The following is a 19,788-nucleotide window of genomic DNA, read 5'->3' on the forward strand; positions in this document are numbered from 1 at the left end:
GGGCATAGGCGCTCTGGGTGACCTTCCTCAGGTCGTCCTGGGCCCCCGTGGTGACCCGTCCGAAGAACAGCTGCTCAGCCACACGGCCGCCCAGCATGGCACACATGCAGTCAAAGAGCTGCTCCTGTGTGTACAGGTACTGCTCCCTGGGCAGGCACTGGGCATAGCCGAGCCCCTTGCCCCGGGGGACGATGGACACCTTGAGCAGGGGGTCTGCATGTTCCAGGAACCAGCCCACCACCGCATGGCCAGCCTTGTGGTAGGCCACCATCATCTTCTCATGGTAAGTTACCTATGACCAAATGATTTAAGATCAAAAAGAGATATATGAGCGTTCTGTTGCTGCTGCTGCTAAGTCGCTTCATTCTGAAATGCAGTATTTGGATGCAATTTCAAAAACGACAGAATGACTTCTCTTCGTTTCCAAGGCAAATCATTCAATATCATGGTGATCCAAATCTATGCACTGACTAGTAGTGCTGAAGAAGCTGAAGTTGAATGCTTCTATGAAGACCTACAAGACCTTCTAGAACTAACACCCCAAAAAGATGTCATTATAGGGGAAGAGAATGCAAAAGTAGGAAGTCAAGAAATACCTGGAGTAACAGGCAAATTTGGCGTTGGAGTATAGAATGAAGTAGGGCAAAGGCTAATAGAGTTTTGCCAAGAGAATGCACTGGTCATAGCAAACACCCTCTTCCAACAACACAAAAGAAGACTCTACACATGGACATCACGAGATGGTCAATACTGAAATCAGATTGATTATATTCTTCATGGCAAAGATGGAGAAGCTCTTTACAGCGAGCACAAACAAGTTGACTGTGGCTCAGGTCATGAACTCCTTATTCCCAAATTCAGACTTAAATTGAAGAAAGTAGGGAAAACCACTAAGCCATTCAGGTATGACCTAAATTAAATCCCTTTTGATTATACAGTGGAAGTGAGAAATAGGCTGAAAGGATTAGATCTGATTCATGTCCATCAAGTTGGTGATGCCATCAAGCCATCTCATCTTCTGTCATCCTCTTCTCCTCCTGCCCCCAATCCCTCCTAGCATCAGAGTCTTTTCCAATGACTCAACTCTTCGCATCAGGTAGCCAAAATATTGGGGTTTCAGCTTTAGCATCAGTCTTTCCAAAGAACCCCTAGGACTGATCTCCTTTAGAATGGACTGGTTGGATCTCTTTGTAGTCCAAGGGACTGTCAAGAGTCTTCTCCAACACCACAGTTCAAAAGCATCAATTCTTCAGCACTCAGCTTTCTTCACAGTCCAACTTTCACAATCCATACATGAACACTGGAAAAACCATAGCCTTGACTAGACGGATCTTTGTTGGCAAAGTAATGTCTCTGCTTTTCAATATGCTATCTAGGTTGGTCATAACCTTCCTTCCAAGGAGTAACCCTCTTTTAATTTCATGGCTGCAATCACCATCTACAGTGATTTTGGAGCCCCCAAAAATAAAGTCTGACACTGTTTCCACTGTTTCCCCATCTATTTCCCATGAAGTGATGGGACCAGATGCCATGATCTTCGTTTTCTGAATGTTGAGCTTTAAGCCAATTTTTCCACTCTCCTCTTTCACTTTCATCAAGAGGCCTTTTAGTTTCTCTTCACTTTCTGCTATAAGGGTGGTGTCATCTGCATATCTGAGGTTATTGGTATTTCTCCTGGCAATCTTGATTCCAGCTTGTGCTTCTTCCAGCCCAGCGTTTCTCATGAGGTACTCTGCATATAAGTTAAATAAACAGGGTGATAATATACAGCCTTGACGAACTCCTTTTCCTATTTGGAACCAGTCTGGTGTTCATGCCCAGTTCTAACTGTTGCTTCCTGACCTGCATATAGGTTTCTCAAGAGGCAGGTCAGGTGGTCTGGTAGTCCCATCTCTTTCAGAATTTTCCAGTTTATTGTGATCCACACAGTCAAAGGCTTTGGCATAGTCAATAAAGCAGAAATAGATGTTTTTCTGGAACTCTTTTGCTTTTTCAATGATCTAGCAGATGTTGACAATTTGATCTCTGGTTCCTCTGCCTTTTCTAAAACCAGCTTGAACATCTAGAAGTTCATGGTTCATATATTGCTGAAGCCTGGCTTGGAGAATTTTCAGCATTACTTTACTAGTGTGTGAGATGAGTGCAATTGTGCGGTAGTTTGAGCATTCTTTGGCATTGCCTTTCTTTGGGATTGGAATGAAAACTGACCTTTTCCAGTCCTGTGGCTGCTGCTGAGTTTTCCAAGTTTGCTGGCATATTGAGTCCAGCACTTTCACAGCATCATCTTTCAGGATATGAAATAGCTCAACTGGAATTCCATCACCTCCACTAGCTTTGTTCGTAGTGATGCTTTCTAAGGCCCACTTGACTTTACATTCCAGGATGTCTGGCTGTAGGTCAGTGATCACACCATCGTGATTATCTTGGTCATGAAGCTCTTTTTTGTACAGTTCTTCTGTGTATTCTTGCCACCTCTTCTTAATAGCTTCTGCTTCTGTTAGGTCCATACCATTTCTGTCCTTTATCGAGCCCATATTTGCATGAAATGTTCCCTTGGTATCTCTAATTTTCTTGAAGAGATCTCTAGTCTTTCCCATTCTGTTGTTTTCCTCTATTTCTTTGCATTGATCGCTGAGGAACGCTTTCTTATCTCTCCTTGCTATTCTTTGGAACTCTGCATTCAGATGCTTATATCTTTTCTTTTCTCCTTTGCTTTTTGCTTCTCTTCTTTTCACATCTATTTGTGAGGCCTCCCCAGACAGCCATTTTGCTTTTTTGCATTTCTTTTCCATGGGGCTGGTCTTGATCCCTGTCTTCTGTACAATGTCACGAACCTCCGTCCATAGTTCATCAGGCACTCTATCTATCAGATCTAGTCCCTTAAATTTATTCCTCACTTTCACTGTATAATCATAAGGAATTTGATTTAGGTCATACCTGAACGAAGAAAACAATAGAATGGAAAAGACTAGAGATCTCTTCAAGAAAATTAGAGATACCAGGGGAACATTTCATGCAAAGATGGTCTCAATAAAGGACAGAAATGGTATGGACCTAACAGAAGCAGAAGACATTAAGAAGAGGTGGCAAGAATACACAGAAGAACTATACAGAAAATATCTTCACGACCCAGATAATCATGATGGTATGATTACTCATCTAGAGCCAGACATCCTGAAGTGTGAAGTCAAGTGGGCCTAAGGGAACATCATCATGAACAAAGCTAGTGGAGGTGATGCAATTCCAGTTGAGGTTTTTCAAATCCTAAAATATGATGCTGTGAAAGTGCTGGACTCAATATGCCAGCAAATTTGGAAAACTCAGCTTCCAGAGTCCAGCTCCAGCAGCCAGGTATTCAACCTGAAGAGATGGATGGTGTCGGCGATGATGACAGCCTCTCAGTTTTCTTGGACTGCCTCTTTATTTCAAGTTTGTCGGCGGACGATGATGTAGCCTCTGACTCATAGTACAGGACTACATCTTGATGTAGCCTTTGACTCAAAGTATGGGGCTATAAGTTTATTTCAAGCTTCAGGTTGTGTTTTATACTTTGACAAAAGCATTAGGTCACAGGTTTGACGTTTTTTAGTTTCCCCCACCCAGATTTACTGTACTTAACTTGTGATTACATTGTAATTCATGCTACATTCCTCAGTTTATTTCTTATCTTTCTAAATCCTGTTTGCCCTTAGCATCTTAAGATCATTATCTCCTAAAAAGGCTTCTAGCTATTCTTAATTAATCCTAAACCCTAAACTCAGCAAACTTCTTTTGCCATAAACATTCCCCTCACAAACAGGTCTCAGATAATAATCCTTCCCATGGCCTCAAGCTGCTCATCCTGGAACATTCTTTGTAAAGATCCTTGAACAGATTATTTGCTGGGCACAACTGCAAAAGGCTTTGTGCTTTCTCATGTTTCTCTCAAGAAGAATAAGCACCTTAACATTCTTTCCAGTCAACTCAACTGAAGAAAGGAAAGAAGAAGTCAGAGTCACAAGGCCTAACTCCTTCATCCTCCTCACATGACTGTGAGATGAGGAGAGGGGGTTGGGGCCGGGCCTCCATTTTCTCAGTAATGCCTAACGCGGCTCCCGACATCTCCCCCTCTTATTTTTTAGAGCATAAGTGTGAAACTCAGTAGATAAAGCAGAGACACTTCGGTTGAGTATTCTGAAAAGGCACGGGGCTAATACACAAATCAGAATCACCAGGCATAAGCATATAGCCACATTAATCATTATTATAAAATGGATCCATAGGAAAGATATTCCTTCAGATTTTTAAAAAGGGAATTAGAAAGCCATTGAGAGGAAAAGTCAGACTCCACCTGTTTCATACTCTGAATATCCTGATATAACTTAGAAATACCAATACTAAAATCGAATGATTCCAGACGCCTAAAATATGATTCCTAATGCATTCCCAAGAATGTACGGAATCATTCACTTGTAGAGGGGTAACGTGCATCCATTTAAGTTCAGCATGGCACCTTAAAGACAACTTAATTTTTAAATTCGTAATTTCTTGCCCTATAAGCAGGACTCCTTCTTCTAAAGCATTGGCCTTATTTTCTATTTTCCTATCTATAATTTCCTGTGTAGTAAGAGCTATGGAGATAGTTCTGGACAGCTGATTGACAAACAAGGCAGTATGCACTTCTTTTGACAGGGCAACAGCAGAAACTGTAACTGAAGCAATTATGGCAATCAAGGCAGTTATTCCCACAATCAGAGCTGTAATGAATCTCTTGGGTAGAGAAATTAAGCCATTAAATTCATACAAAACTTTCAGTGCATAATCATCAAACCATTGTCCCTCTAATTTTACAGGAACCACCAAATATGGTGGTTGCTTTACAATCATTACAGCCTTATAATTAGTATAATCATTCCCATCAACACAATTTGATATAAAATAATTCACATATTCGACATTACAAACAGTTTCTCCTTCAAAAACACTTGCTTGAGGGCAAATGAAACAAAATTTGCCCCCTGAAATCTATCAGGGCAACTTGCCACTCATCACTATGTTGTAAAAGAAATTGCAGTTGATCCTTATTGAATGGGATCACTATATTTGCTACTTCTTTTCCAAAAAGTTCCACACTTCTTTTTCTACCTTTTATAATTAATTGTGTCACCAAGCTTGGATAAGACAAAACTATTTTTCTTGGGGTCACTGGTAGATGGAGCCATTCCAATGGGCCTTCTTGCCTCAAGCAAGAGCATACATCCTGTAGGTGTATGCATGCACCTACATCCTGTAGGTGTATGCTCACACCTACATCCTGTAGGTATATGCATACACCTAGGTGTATGCTCTGTGGCGAGCATAATTAAATCCCATCCTCTGGTAATATTAATCTTAAATAACTGATCATTTAAAGCTTCATCCACTCTAACAAGAGCCTCACTAGTCAATTCTCTCTTAGAACTCGGATTAGGATCGCCTTTTAAGCAATCAAACAAAGGCTTTAAATCTGCAGTAGTCAGTTTTAAATGTGGGCATATCCAGTTAATATCCCCTAATAATTTTTGGAAATCATTTAAAGTTAGTAAATGATCTCTCTGAAGCTGCAAAGGGGCATTACTCACAGTATGGGTGTTTAATACCCTCCCTAAATAAGAAAAAGGAGGATTTACTTGTATCTTATCTGGAGCTATCTTTAAACCCCAGCTTTCCAAGGCCTCAATCAATTCAGATAAAATTTGTTGCAACAAGGCTCTGTCCTTATGAGCTGCCAAAATATCATCCATATAATGTATCAAATATAGATCTTTATACTTTCCTCTAACATTTTGCACAGCTTGGTCTACCAATTTCTGACAAAAGGTGGGGCTATTTTTCATTCCCTGAGGCAAAACCTTCCATTGAAATCTTTTATAGGGCTGTTTAAAATTAGCAGAAGGGAGACTGAAAGCAAACCTTTTACAATCCTGAACAGCCAGGGGGATAGTAAAGAAATAATCCTGTAGATGTACAACTATCACATTATATTGAAAGGGCACAGCTACTGGGGAAGAGATACCTGGCTGAAGGGCCCCCATGTCTTCCATAGTTGCGTTTATAGCTCTCAAATCTTGTAACAATCTCCATTTTCCTGATTTTTTCTTAATAACAAAAATAGGAGTATTCCAGGGGCTATTAGAAGGTTCTCTATGGCTGGCTGTCAGTTGTTCCATAACTAAATCCTCAGCTGCCTGCAGCTTTTCAGCTGTTAAGGGCCATTGCTCCACCCATACCTGATCATCAGATATCCAGGTAATAGGGTCAGCAGCAAGAACAACAGCCTCTAGGATAAATTTGAATATCCCAGACCTTCTCTATTCGTGTTAGGAACCACCTCTAATGGAGGAGCAATTCCCTGCTGATCTTTACCAAGCCCCTTATCAGGATTATACCTCATTTGCAGTATTTGGTTAGTAACCTTTTCATCTGGGCTATATAAAAGCATTCCCATCTGAGATAATATATCTCTCCCCCATAAAGAAAAAGGTAGTGAAGGAATCACATATGGACAAAAGGTGCCTTGTGCCCCCTTCTCATCTGACCATGTCAAAATTTGTGAGCTGTTAGCAACCGAGGGCACTGACCCCATTCCTACCAAGCCGGCATTGGTCAGACGTGTCAGGCAGGATGAGGGCCAATCTTTTCCAGCAATGCAAGAGACATCTGCTCCAGTATCCAACAGCCCTGACATTCTATTTCATTGAATTAAAAGATCTTTCAAAGGCCTAGAAGCTGTAATTTCCTTCATCTGAGTTAAATTCACCCATTCCAGTCCATTTTAGTTCGCTGATTCCTAGAATGTTGACGTTCACTCTTGCCATCTCCTGTTTGACCACTTTCAATTTGCCTTGATTCATGGACCTGACATTCCAGGTTCCTATGCAATATTGCTCTTTACAGCATCGGACCTTGCTTCTATCACCAGTCACATCCACAACTGGGTGTTGTTTTTGCTTTGGCTCCATCCCTTCATTCTTTCTGGAGTTATTTCTCCACTGATCTCCAGTAGCATATTGGGCACCTACTGACCCAGGGAGTTCCTCTTTCAGTATCCTATCATTTTGCCTTTTCATACTGTTCATTGGGTTCTCAAGGCTCAAGGTTCTCAAGTTCAAAATGTCTTCTAGCTATTCTTAATTAATCCTAAACCCTAAACTCAGCAAACTTCTTTTGCCATAAACATTCCTCTCACAAACAGGTCTCAGATAATAATCCTTCCCATGGCCTCAAGCTGCTCATCCTGGAACATTCTTTGTAAAGATCCTTGAACAGATTATTTGCTGGGCACAACTGCAAAAGGCTTTGTGCTTTCTCATGTTTCTCTCAAGAAGAATAAGCACCTTAACATTCTTTCCAGTCAACTCAACTGAAGAAAGGAAAGAAGAAGTCAGAGTCACAAGGCCTAACTTCTTCATCCCAGGGCCGTGCCTGTGAGATGAGGAGAGGGGGTTGGGACCGTGCCTCCATTTTCTCAGTAATGCCTAACATGGCTCCTGACACTCAGCAGTGGCTGCAGGACTGGAAAAGGTCAGTTTTCATTGCAATCCCAAAGAAAGGCAATGCCAAAGAATGTTCAAATTACTGCACAATTGCACTCATCTCACATGCTAGCAAAGTAATGATCAAAATTCTCCAAATGAGGTTTCAACTAAGAACTTCCAGATGTTCAAGCTGGATTTAGGAAAGGCAGAAGAAGCAGAGATCAAATTGCCAACATCCTTTGGATCATTGAAAAACCTAGAGAGTTTCAGAAAAACATATATTTCTGCTTTATTGACTATGCCAAAGCCCTTGACTGTGTGAATCACAACAAATTGAAAATTCTCAAAGAGATGGGACTACCAGACCACCTGACTGCCTTCTGAGAAATCTGTATGCAGATCAAGAAGTAACAGTTAGAACTGGACATAGAATAACAGACTGGTTCCAAATTGGGAAAGGAGTACGTCAAGGCTGTATATTGTCACTGCTTATTTAACTTATATGAAGAGTACATCATGACAAACCCTGGGCTGGATGAAGCACAAGCTGGAATCAAGATTGCTGTGAGAAATATCAATAACCTCAGATATGCAGATGCTACCACCCCTATGGCAGAGAGCAAACAAGAACTAAAGAGCCTCTTGATAAAAGTGAAAGAAGAGGGTGAAAAAGTTGACTTAAAACTCAATATTCAGAAAACTAAAATCATGGCATCTGGTCCCATCACTTCATGGCAAATAGATGCGGAAGAAATGGAAACATTGACAGACTTTATTTTGGGTGGCTCCAAAATCACTGCAGATGGTGACTGCACCCATGAAATTAAAAGACACTTGCTCCTCGGGAGAAAAGTTATGACCAACCTAGACAGCATATTCAAAAGCAGAGACATTACTTTGCCAACAAAGGTCCATTTAGTCAAAGCTATGGTTTTTCCAGTCATGTTTGGATGTGAGAGTTGGACTGTGAAGAAAGCTGAGCACCAAAGAATTGATGCTTTTGAATTGTGGTGTTGGAGAAGACTCTTGAGAGTCCCTTGGAGTGCAAGGAGATCCAACCAGTCCATCCTAAAGGAAATCAGTCCTGAATATTCATTGGAAGGACTGATGCTTAAGCTGAAACTCCAATACTTTGGCCGCCTGATGTGAAGAGCTGACTCACTGGAAAAGACCCTGATGCTGGGAAAGATTGAAGGTGGGAAGAGAAGGGAACAACAAAGATGGTTGGATGGCATCACTGACTCAATGGACATGAGTTTGAGCAAACTCCAGGAGTTGGTGATGGACAGGGATGCCTGGCATGCTGTAGTCCATGGGGTCACAAAGAATCCGACACAACTGAGCAACTGAACTAAATTGCTTTACAATATTGTTTTGGTTTCTGCCATACATCAACATGAATCAGCTATAGGTGTACGTAGTCCCCTTTCTCTGGAGCCTCCCTCCCACCACCCACCCCATCCTACCTCTCTAGGTTGTCACAGAGCACCAGATTTGAGCTCTTTGCATCGTACAGCTATCTAATTTTAAATATAGTAATGTGTATGTTTCAACGATACTCTCTTAATTCGTCCCACCTTCTCCTTTCCACCTTGTGTCCACAAAGTCTGTTCCCCTCTCTGTTTTTAAACATGTTTATGTCTCCTTTAGTTTGGGGCGGGGGTAGTGCTTAATCCTGATGGTCCTCCTAACAATTGTATTCAATATAATATTTTTTTTTCTTCTTCTACCATTGAGCTTTGTAAATGAATGGGTTACATCTATAAACTCCTGCCATCTGGCTTCCAGCCCAACCACGACTGAAACTGCATTCTTAAAGCTCATGCAGGATTTCTGAAGCATTAAATGAAATAGCTCTCCTCAGTTCTGATTTCCCTTGACCAGGGGTAAACTTTTGAGGTTTAAAGCATCTTACTCCAACCTCTAAAACCACGTTTTAAATGCATACTAGATATTTGTATTAGAGCATTCTATTGTTACTTCAACACAGTTAAAATGACTCATAATTTTCTCTACTGATGTTCCCTCTGAATGATTTTCCAATGTGTGACTGATGATGAGCCTGATGATGAGCCCTGTAAGAGCAGGGATCACACTTTTCAGGTACATTACTATAGGTCCTTCACACTGCTTGGATGTAATCAACAGTCAGTAAATATTTGTTGAAATGAACAAATGAATAAACATCATTCTTCCACTCACTGAGCCTGAATTCTTTAGAGTCATTTTGGATTCACCTCCCTCCTTTGTTCCATAAATTACATCAGTGATGAAACCTTGTCAATTATGCTTTCAAAATGTCGTGATTGAGGGTATGGATGAGGAGTCACATGAGGAGACCTGTTTGACTCTTTGCTCTGCAATTGTCAAGCTCTGACTTTGGGCATGTTCCCTAACCTCTCAATTTTTTTATCTATAAAATGAGGATAGTAAGGGTACATTATGGGGTTAATGAGAATAAATGAGGTAATGTGTACAACGTGTTTTGCACAGCGCCTGGCACACAGCAAGGGTTCAATAAATGATAGTTATTGAATTATCTTTCACTGCTCCCCTAGAGAGGTTTACTTACTGCTTCATATCTTTGCTGTTTCTCTTGGCTTGAATGCTCTCCTTTCTTTCTGCCCATTCAAAATGCTGTTTACTCTTCTTGTTAATTTTATTTTTTAAAGTAATACATATTCATAGTTAAAAACTTGAATAGATTAATAAGACTTCTTAAGCAAAAGAGCAGACCCCTACTCCATCTTGCCTAACTTCTGATCTGTACTAGGAAAGCAACCACTTTCAATAATCTTAACTGTTTTCTCTAACATTTACTTTCATATTTCTAAATAATGTCCTTATACTGATGGTTCTTGATCTTTCCATTTTTAGATAAATACTTATTGCCATCTTATTATGGAAGATAAATATTTAGACCTCTTACAACACCATCCTTTCCAATTTACTTTCCCTTCATCCTACAAAAGAGTTTTCTCAGAATCTTGAAGGCCAAACTATATCCCAGTGAATTCACTGTAGCTACTTGTGATTGCCTTTTCCCCTCCACTAAAATAAAATACCCTATCCTTTTAACAGTCGGTTCTAGAACTGTGTGTGCCTTTGATATCATGATTACTAGAATACATCTACTTCCCCTTTCTTAAAAGCAACACAATATTAGATCATCCACAATCCCCTTGGACTTCTGTTCTCCATGATTACTAACCTCATTTGTCAGTACAGTATCCTCAATGTAATTAATATGGGCTATTTGGAGCACTATAACAGGGAACCCTGATCTCATCTGACAAAGTGACATTTAAGCTGAAATCTGAAAGACAAATTGCAAAGGCTATGAAAGCATTCCTGCGGAGATGGTTGCAAGTGCAAAGGCTCTCAGGGGAAAAGGAACTTTGGGAACTCAAGGAATAAAAGGCAGCCAGTGGAGAGGATGGAGCTTGGTGCATCATGGGGAAAGAAGGCTCACCAGGAGCTAGAAAGGAAAACAGGGGTTAGAGAATTCAGAGCCTTGAAGCTGAGGTCCAGGCAAGATCTGAGCCTTATCCTGAAACCAATGAGAAGCTACTGAAAAGTCATAAGCAGGGGAATGATTTTATCTGATTTGCCTTCTAAAGATTTCTATGATTGCAGGGTGGGGAATGGACTGGGGAGGGCCAAGAGTTAGAAAGATACGGGTAAAACTGGTTTCAAGGAAACGTTAAGGGCAGCTTTGTAAGGGAGAACAAAATTTCAGATGGGCAAAAGGTAGTCTTGTGAGGTACTTTCAAAAGCTCAGCAGAAACCTTGGAATTTCTTTAACTTGCTGATGGCAGTGATAGGCATGCTCATATAACAGCTTCAATTTTTTTTTCCTTTTTTTTTTTTTTAGTATTAGATGGAGGAGGGGACTCCTCCTCCCGCTCCTCCTCACCCTCCTGCTGAATCCCCGAATTGCTGACCAACCAATTGATCCCAGAAGCAGTTTGCCTCCCTCCTTCCCAAGCCTGGACAGCCTCCGGTCCCCACTGGATGGTCTACCCACTTGCCATGGTGAGATTTCTGAGGGGTTGAAGCGACCGAGGGGCTTGCACAGAAATAGGGCAGCAGAATTGAAACGGTCAAGGAAGAACAGTTTCCCTTCCGTTTCTGGGACGGCATGCACTAGCTCTAGTCAAGTTGAGATGGTAAAAAGGACAGGAGACTGCTTCCTCTGAACTCCTGCCTACAAGGAGCCTGGGGCTTCAGCTGCAGTCAGCTGAGGCACCATGAGAGTTGGTGTTATATACCATGGGGTCTGACAGTTCAGACAGCCGGAAGTTAGTTTTTGCAGTTCTGTTTATGGAACTGGCCGAATGAAAATGCTGGCTGATGGTCTGCTTTTCATAGCCATTGACAACAGCTTCCTACAACACCTGGGTCTTCTTTGGAAGCTGTGAAGAGGCACTGAAAAGAACAAAAATAATTTCTTCTTGTCTAAAAAAAACCCAAAAACTCACAAAGTAATCTGAATGTGTGTGAGAGTAACTCTTATTCAGGTTGCACTTGGATACGGAAAGAAACTACCTTGCATAAACTGCAGGTTTTGCTGAGCATATTTGATTTTTGTGGGATTGCATTTTTATAGTCAAGCAAATTAGTCTGGACCCATGAATATAGGTGTTGTGATGCAACAAACTAGGAAGATGAGGGAGAGACGGTGGAATTACAGTAACAAATGAAAATTTGACCAACAATATTTCTATATCTTGGGAGATCCTAAAAGGTTTGTTTTTAAGCTGGACAAAATGGCAATGGTATATGAGAAAATACTCACACAATGATGTGTGAGAGAACACCGAAAACCAATATCCAGTTCTCTAAAGTTTTTTAAGTTGGTCTGTTTGAATCTATAAGCTAAGTACATTTTTAAAATTTATTTCACAAATTGCATATGGAAAGATATTACTTATTATTTACTAGTAAGCACTTGCATATCCAAATGTCTAAATTCATTTTCTATTACCTATTTCACTGATAACAATGTCTCTTATTGATAAGGATTCTACACTTTGCCTAGAACAATTGACAACAACCTCTTCAACCCACAAATTCCAGTCAATATCTAGAACAGTGCCTGCCACATAGTAGGTATTCAACAAACAATAAGTGTATTAAATTACGTTAGTCATTCTCCTCAACAAAAGTAGTCAGCAAAACCTTTTCTATTTGAAAATACACCTTTGAAATATTAGAGACCAAAATCTAAGATCCATTTTGCCAATATAACAAAATATCCTAATATCTGATTGGGCTTCCCAGGTGGTTTAGTGTTAAAGAATAACCCTGCCAATGCAGGAGACACAGGTTAGATCCCTGGGTTGGGAAGATCTCCTGGAGAAGGAAATGACAACCTACTCCGGTATTCTTGTCCAGAAAATCCCATGGACAGAGGAGCCTGGCGGGGACTGAGGGACTAAACAACAGCAGATTAATAGACATCTAACATAAATCTTAAAAATCATTAGACATGGCCTCAAGGGTAAGTAAATGCAAGGAACCACAATAGAGAAAGAAGTGGAAATGGACGGTTTTACTTCTAGGCAACCAGGACAGTTTGGGAACCTACCTTATGTGCCCTGCACTTAAGGCAATGAGGACGGGCTACTAGTGGCTCACACTATCAAGTGCAGACTTCCCAGGTGTTTCTGAAGATCCTAATGGGGAATGCAAAAGTAGGAAGTCAAGAAACACCTGGAGTAACAGGCAAATTTGGCCTTGGAGTACGGAATGAAGCAGGACAAAGGCTAACAGAGTTTTACCAAGAGAATGCACTGGTCATAACAAACACTCTCTTCCAACCACACAAGAGAAGATTCTACACATGGACATCACCAGATGGTCAACATCAAAATCAGATTGATTATATTCTTTGCAGCCAAAGATGGAGAAGCTCTATACAGTCAACAAAAACAAGACCGGGAGCTGACTGTGGCTCAGATCATGAACTCCTGAGTGCCAAATTCAGACTTAAATTGAAGAAAGTAGGCAAAACCAGTAGACCATTCAGGTATGACCTAAACCAAATCCCTTATGATTATACAGTGGAAGTGAGAAATAGATTTAAGGGACTAGATCTGATAGAGTGCCTGATGAACTATGTATAGAGGTTGATGACATTGTACAGGAGACAGGGATCAAGACCAGCCCCATGGAAAAGAAATGCAAAAAGCAAAATGGCTGTCTGGGGAGGCTTTACAAATAGCTGTGAAAAGAAGAGAAGCGAAAAGCAAAGGAGAAAAGGAAAGATATAAGCATCTGAGTGCAGAGTTCCAAAGAATAGCAAGGAGAGATAAGAAAGCCTTCCTTAGTGATCAATGCAAAGAAATAGAGGAAAACAACAGAATGGGAAAGACTAGAGATCTCTTCAAGAAAATTAGAGATACCAAGGGAACATTTCATGCAAATATGGGCTCGATAAAGGACAGAAATGGTATGGACCTAACAGAAGCAGAAGATATTAAGAAGAGGTGCCAAGAATACACAGAAGAACTGTACAAAAAAGAGCTTCATGACCAAGATAATCACGATGGTGTGATCACTGACCTACAGCCAGACATCCTGGAATGTAAAGTCAAGTGGGCCTTAGAAAGCGATCACTGACCTACAACCAGACATCCTGGAATGTAAAGTCAAGTGGGCCTTAGAAAGCATCACTATGAACAAAGCTAGTGGAGGTGATGGAATTCCAGTTGAGCTATTTCATATCCTGAAAGATGATGCTGTGAAAGTGCTGCACTCAGTATGCCAGCAAACTTGGAAAACTCAGCAGTGGCCACAGGACTGGAAAAAGTCAGTTTTCATTCCAATCCCAAAGAAAGGCAATGCCAAAGAATGCCCAAACTACCACACAATTGCACTCATCTCACACGCTAGTAAAGTAATGCTCAAAATTCTCCAAGCCAGGCTTCAGCAATACGTGAACCATGAACTTCCTGATGTTCAAGCTGGTTTTAGAAAAGGCAGAGAAAGCAGAGATCAAATTGCCAACATCCACTGGATCATGGAAAAAGCAAGAGAGTTGCAAAAAAACATCTATTTCTGCTTTATTGACTGTGTGGATCACAATAAACTGTGGAATATTCTGAAAGAGATGGGAATACCAGACCACCTGACCTGCCTCTTGAGAAACCTGTATGCAGGTCAGAAAGCAACAGTTAGAATTGGACATGAACAACAGACTGGTTCCAAATAGGAAAAGGAGTACATCAAGGCTGTATATTGTCACCCTGCTTACTTAACTTATATTCAGAGTACATCATGAGAAACTCTGAGCTAGAAGAAGCACAAGCTGGAATCAAGATTGCCGGGAGAAATATCAATAACCTCAGATATGCAGATGACACCACCCTTATGGCAGAAAGTGAAGACGAACTAAAAAGCCTCTTGATGAAAGTGAAAGAGGAGGGTGAAAAAGTTGGCTTAAAGCTCAACATTCAGAAAACGAAGATCATGGCATCTGGTCCCATCACTTCATGGGAAATAGATGGGGAAACAGTGGAAACAGTGTCAGACTTTACGTTTCTGGGCTCCAAAATCACTGCAGGTGGTGACTGCACCCATGAAATTAAAAGAGGGTTACTCCTTGGAAGGAAGGTTATGACCAACCTAGATAGCATATTAAAAAGCAGAGACATTACTTTGCCAATAAACGTCCATCTAGTCAAGGCTATGGTTTTTCCAGTGGTCATGTATGGATTGTGAAAGTTGGACTGTGAAGAAAGCTGAGTGCTGGAGAATTCATTCTTTTGAACTGTGGTGCTGGAGAAGACTCTGGAGAGTCCCTTGGACTGCAAGGAGATCCAACCAGTCCATTCTCAAGAAGATCAGTCCTGGGTGTTCATTGGAAGGACTGATGCTAAAGCTGAAACTCTGATACTTTGGCCACCTCATGTGAAGAGTTGACTCATTGGAAAAGACCCTGATGCTAGGAGGGATTGGGGCAGGAGGAGAAGGGGACAACAGAGGATGAGATGGCTGGATGGCATCACCAACTCTATGGACGTGAGTTTGAGTGAACTCCGGGAGTTGGTGATGGACAGGGAGGCCTGGTGAGCTGTGATTCATGGGGTCCCAAAGAGTCAGACACGACTGAGTGACTGAACTGAACTGAATGGGTTTTCGAGTTCTCTCGGAGCCATGCCTGCGCACACATCCTGGGCATCTGCCCAGAGTGTGTGTTGTTTTTCTTAGATCATCTGGCACGTCCCCGCTGACCCCTCCCTCCACCCTGGACTTTGCCCACGGCGCTCCTTCTAAAGCCTTCTCACATAGCAAGGTCCAGTTTAACCTCCAGTGCTTTCGAGAAAGCTTCCCAGACCCCCTTTTGAGGTGCACCGGTGCTCTCAGCACTTGAAGCCTCTCATCTAGCAGTCAGGACTTTCTAACCTGCTGTTTTTGCAGGTGAGTAGCCCCTTACCACAGTGGGGCACCCCTCCCCCGCCCCACGCTGGGGAGGTCTTTTCAGAATTCGCTGTATCCAGCCCCTAACACAGCCGAGTACAAAGAAAATGCCCAGGAAAGATCTGTTGAAATGGATCTAAACCCCAGAGGGGAAAGGAGAAGTGCCCGTGCCCAGCATTAAAGGCCCTTCACGACCCCCAGGGGAGGCCCGCGGTGCAGCTGGCCCTGTCCCCAGCGCTTCGCTGGCAGGAGACGGTGCCGCGGCGGAGGCTCCTATTAATGCCTCTGATCTCCTTCGACTAATTTCTTCTTTACTTTTGCAGAGGAATCTACATTCTGCTCCAGCAGCCTCGGGGCACGCCGTTAAAGGGCGGTGCAAACCGAGCGACGTGGGCGTTGGGATGGCCAGTCTCAAGGCAATTTTAGCTTCGGCTTTCCTACGTAATGTTTAAAGTTTCGCAAACTCCAATTCTAAACTAGGAGCCGAGGGGGTAGAGCGTTTCCTGGTGCACAATTTTTCGCGTCCCAGGGAAGGTTCCGGGCATTCGTGGCTTTGCCTCACCGATCCTTTTCACATTTCCCACCGCGGGGAATCTAAAGAGCGCTAGTGGCCTCCACTTCCAACCCGAGCCGAGAACCGCGGTTCAGCCCTGAGGTCTCAGCCACTTCCTCCTTCAACCCTCTGGGCAAACCCAGAGCGGGCGAATGGGGGAGCTCCCAGCCTACGGTACTAGGCGGAATCGGAGGCATGGAGGGACTACAACTCCCAGGATGCTCTGCGAGAAGCGAATGGGCGGGGCTAGAGGGAGGGGCTTGGGGTATAGGCGGGAAGGGGGGGGCTTGGGGGTGGCAGGGAAATCCCGCCCCGCTGCGCAGCAGCGGCGACACAAAGCCTGACTTTACAACCTCAGAGAGAAAGTGGAAGTGAGATGGTTTAGGTGGGGAGACAGGACAAGAAAAAACCTGAGGAGGGAAAGGCGCGTAGGTAGCTGAGTGAAGCGAGGGTAGTGGGGAGATCCGCGCCTCGGCACACGAGGAGGGGGGCTCTTATAATTAGTCCCCCAGCCCGCGCCCCGCCCGCGCTGGGGTCTCCACAGCGCCCCGCCGGTCCCGGCTCCTCACGCAAAGCCCGGCTCCGCCCCGCCGGGAGCGGGGAGCCCGGTTGCCTGGCGGGTTCGGGGCGGGCCGGCAGGCTGCACCGTGGCTCCCCGGCCCGAGTGCGGGACGGCCGGCGCGGCTGCCGCGGACCGAGGAGGGGCTGTGAGCGAAGCGGAGCGGCGGACGAATTAGGGCCGGGGCAGGGTAGGCTGCGGCTTCCGCACGAGCCAGGGAAGTAGTGTCGGGCTGAGGCGAGGTGAGGCGCGGGGCGCCTCGGGAGGGTCCCCCGTGGCCGCGAGCGGGGCGGGCGCACGCGGGCTGACCGCGGAAAAGCGGGCGGTGGCTCCGCGGCAGGGAAGAGTGCAGACGGCGGGGTTCCGAGCCCGGCGCTGGTGGAGAGCTCTGGGCGTCCCCCTCCCGCGGGAGGAGCCTAGCGCTCCTCCGCCATCCCTCCCCCGCGCGTTCGGCTCGCTATCTCCACGGGCTGCTGCGGGAGAGGCGGGGCCACCGCCCCCGGCGCGGGGCGGGGCGGGGGGGTGAGTGAGGTGGGGCGGGGGCCGAGGGGGGCGGGGGGAGTTCGGAGGGCCGGCGGTTGGCGGGGCCGCGAGCCTCGCCGACCGTTTCGCGCCGCCGGCCCACGCCGCAGTGTCGTGTGTGGACGGCGCCTTCTCAGACAGCCCAGTAGAGTCCAGCACGGCGACCGGCAGCCTTCGACGCGATGTTCCGCCGGAGCTTAAATCGTTTTGTAAGTACACTCGCTGCGGCTCCCCGCGTGTCGGTTCGCTTGCTCGCCAGCCCCTTCGCCCGGTCCTTCAGAACAGTTTCCTGAGGGGAAGAGTGCGTCTCTGGGAGACACCAGCGGCGCCCGCTCTTACATTTTCACTGAAATGACGCTGCCCGGGGCGGTCGGGGTGGGGAGTCAGATAAGGCTCTCGGAGCACCCCGCCACCCCACCCCGACCCCGGCCCATTTATCCGGAGCTTCCCTGGGCTGTTCCTTACAAACTGCCTCGGACTGGGGGTGGGGGGCGCCCTCCGAGCTGGATGGTGGGGGACCCCCGGGGGTTTCCGACCCAGGGGTCCCTCGGTGTGCCAGTTACTCGAAGATGGCGTTTTATTATCAGGGAGGTTGCTTTCTTTTGTTTCCTATGCCAGGAGCACATGGAGGTAAACCTAGACCTGTCACCGTGGTCCAAAAAAGCCCTGGGGGCTGAGGGGTGGGCGGCTGGGGCCGGCCTCAGCCTGGCCCGGGGCTTGGCCGGCTGCTCACCCGAGGCCGGGCAAACTTTGGAGACCCAGCCTGAACCTCTCACCTTGAGGGTTTAATAAAAGCGAGGGCGGTCGTCGGGGTGGGCTGAGTCGAGGTGGAGACGCGAGGAGGCTGCACCGTCGCTGCCAGGCGAGCGCCGGGGCTGAAGCCTCGCCGAGCCCCGAACGCCCCAGACCCTGACCCGGGGGAGGAGGCGAGCTGCGGCTGGACTCCTCAGTCCACGTCGACCCCCGCCTCCCCGATCCCCAGAAAAGGGAATTTTATTGCCGAGGGAGTTTGGCACCCGGAAAACCGATTACTGACTTTCTTGAGTAACCTGTTCACTCCTAGATGGTACGTGAAGAATGGAGTGAAACCGGGACCATCTACTTCTATGCTGCTATTAGTAGCAACTTCCTTAATTGCAAGATGAGGTGGCGGGAATAGGATTTTATTTCTGCCAGTAATGTGAAAGGAAGGATTCGTCAATAAATGTTTTTTCTGGCCTTAGGAGAAATGGTTGAGTGCTCTGTTAAAGAACTTGTCGGTTTGGCTGTTTTCCTGCAATTATTCGTAATCGAAGCATTGCTAGTATTTTTCACGCATCGGATGAATTTGCTCTCGTTATTTTTTCTGCATTTGAAACTTTCACAAATGTACCCTGGCTAAACGAAGTAATTGTATGTCCCCTTCTAGGCTATTATTATCACAAGAGTGCTGTTAATGTTTTTCTAAAGGTTTACCTCACCAGAGGCATGTCTTATGAAATTGGAGCAGGTTTACCTGTGGCACAGCAATAGAGGTTGTGCCTATCAGGATTTTGAAATCCGTAGGAATTGGCTTGTACTGTATGCTTTGCTAAAGCAAGTGACTAAAATTGGTTTCTCACATTTAGCCTGAGAAGGTAAAAAAGCATTGTGCTTCATAGTTCTATTTCATGTAGATTCTTGTGATCCTGAGTGTTGTTTGGGGGTGTTAGAAAAGGAAAGGTGACAAAGAGGACTAATTGTAATATTTGGAAAGAGGATAATCTTTTCACATGGCATTCTTATACTGGAAAACAACTGGACTGTGGTTTGTAATATATTCGGTAGCTCAACATTGAGATGATGACATCCCCCCCCCCTTTTTTAAGGATTTGAACATTTGAAACCAAACAACCAGTCTAAAAATATCAGTCTAAAAGCCCCCTTCATCTTTCTTTTGCTCAGAGTGGTCTGTGTTGTTTGAGTCTAGTAAGGAAGCAGTGCTGGCTGGGGAAGGCAGGGCATGCAGTAGAATTTGCAGCAGTTGTTGAGGTGCCAGCCTGCAGGTTTTGAGGCTAGTACTTTGCATCCCCGTCCAAGATCTCTGCAGAGAATATACTTACACTGAAAGGAGCTTTGACCTCATTGTTTCGGCTGGAATACTCGACTGCTCACATTTTCCTGAGCAACCATGACTCTGGTTAACTCTCCAGAATTTCTACCAGTGCAGTGAACTGAAAGCTTCTCAGGAGTTGTATCTGAGCCCTAGGCCTAGG

General features: G+C 44.6%; 1 protein-coding gene across 16 annotated transcripts in view; it reads left to right on the plus strand.

Moving 5' to 3' along the window:
- The first annotated feature begins 16,829 nt into the window (after positions 1-16,829).
- Positions 16,830-19,788, plus strand: part of ATP11C (ATPase phospholipid transporting 11C (ATP11C blood group)) — a 169,397-nt gene continuing 166,438 nt past the window's right edge. For 7 of the 16 annotated variants that reach the window (XR_015158413.1, XR_015158412.1, XR_015158414.1 and 4 more), the window contains exon 1: positions 17,563-17,763. Coding sequence is in view for 9 of the 16 variants with exons in the window: in XM_086386514.1 (XP_086242640.1) it covers positions 17,737-17,763 (27 nt within the window). In the remaining 7 variants the exon portion in view is untranslated. Of the gene's footprint in view, positions 17,275-17,562; positions 17,764-19,788 lie in introns of those variants that run through there. The other 9 variants (XM_086386516.1, XM_086386520.1, XM_086386523.1 and 6 more) reach the window with 5 other exon arrangements.

This window comes from Bos grunniens, chromosome X, assembly GCF_055505025.1.
Source record: "Bos grunniens cultivar Pamir isolate PY7600 chromosome X, Bosgru_T2T1.0, whole genome shotgun sequence".
Classification (NCBI taxonomy): Eukaryota; Metazoa; Chordata; class Mammalia; order Artiodactyla; family Bovidae; genus Bos; species Bos grunniens.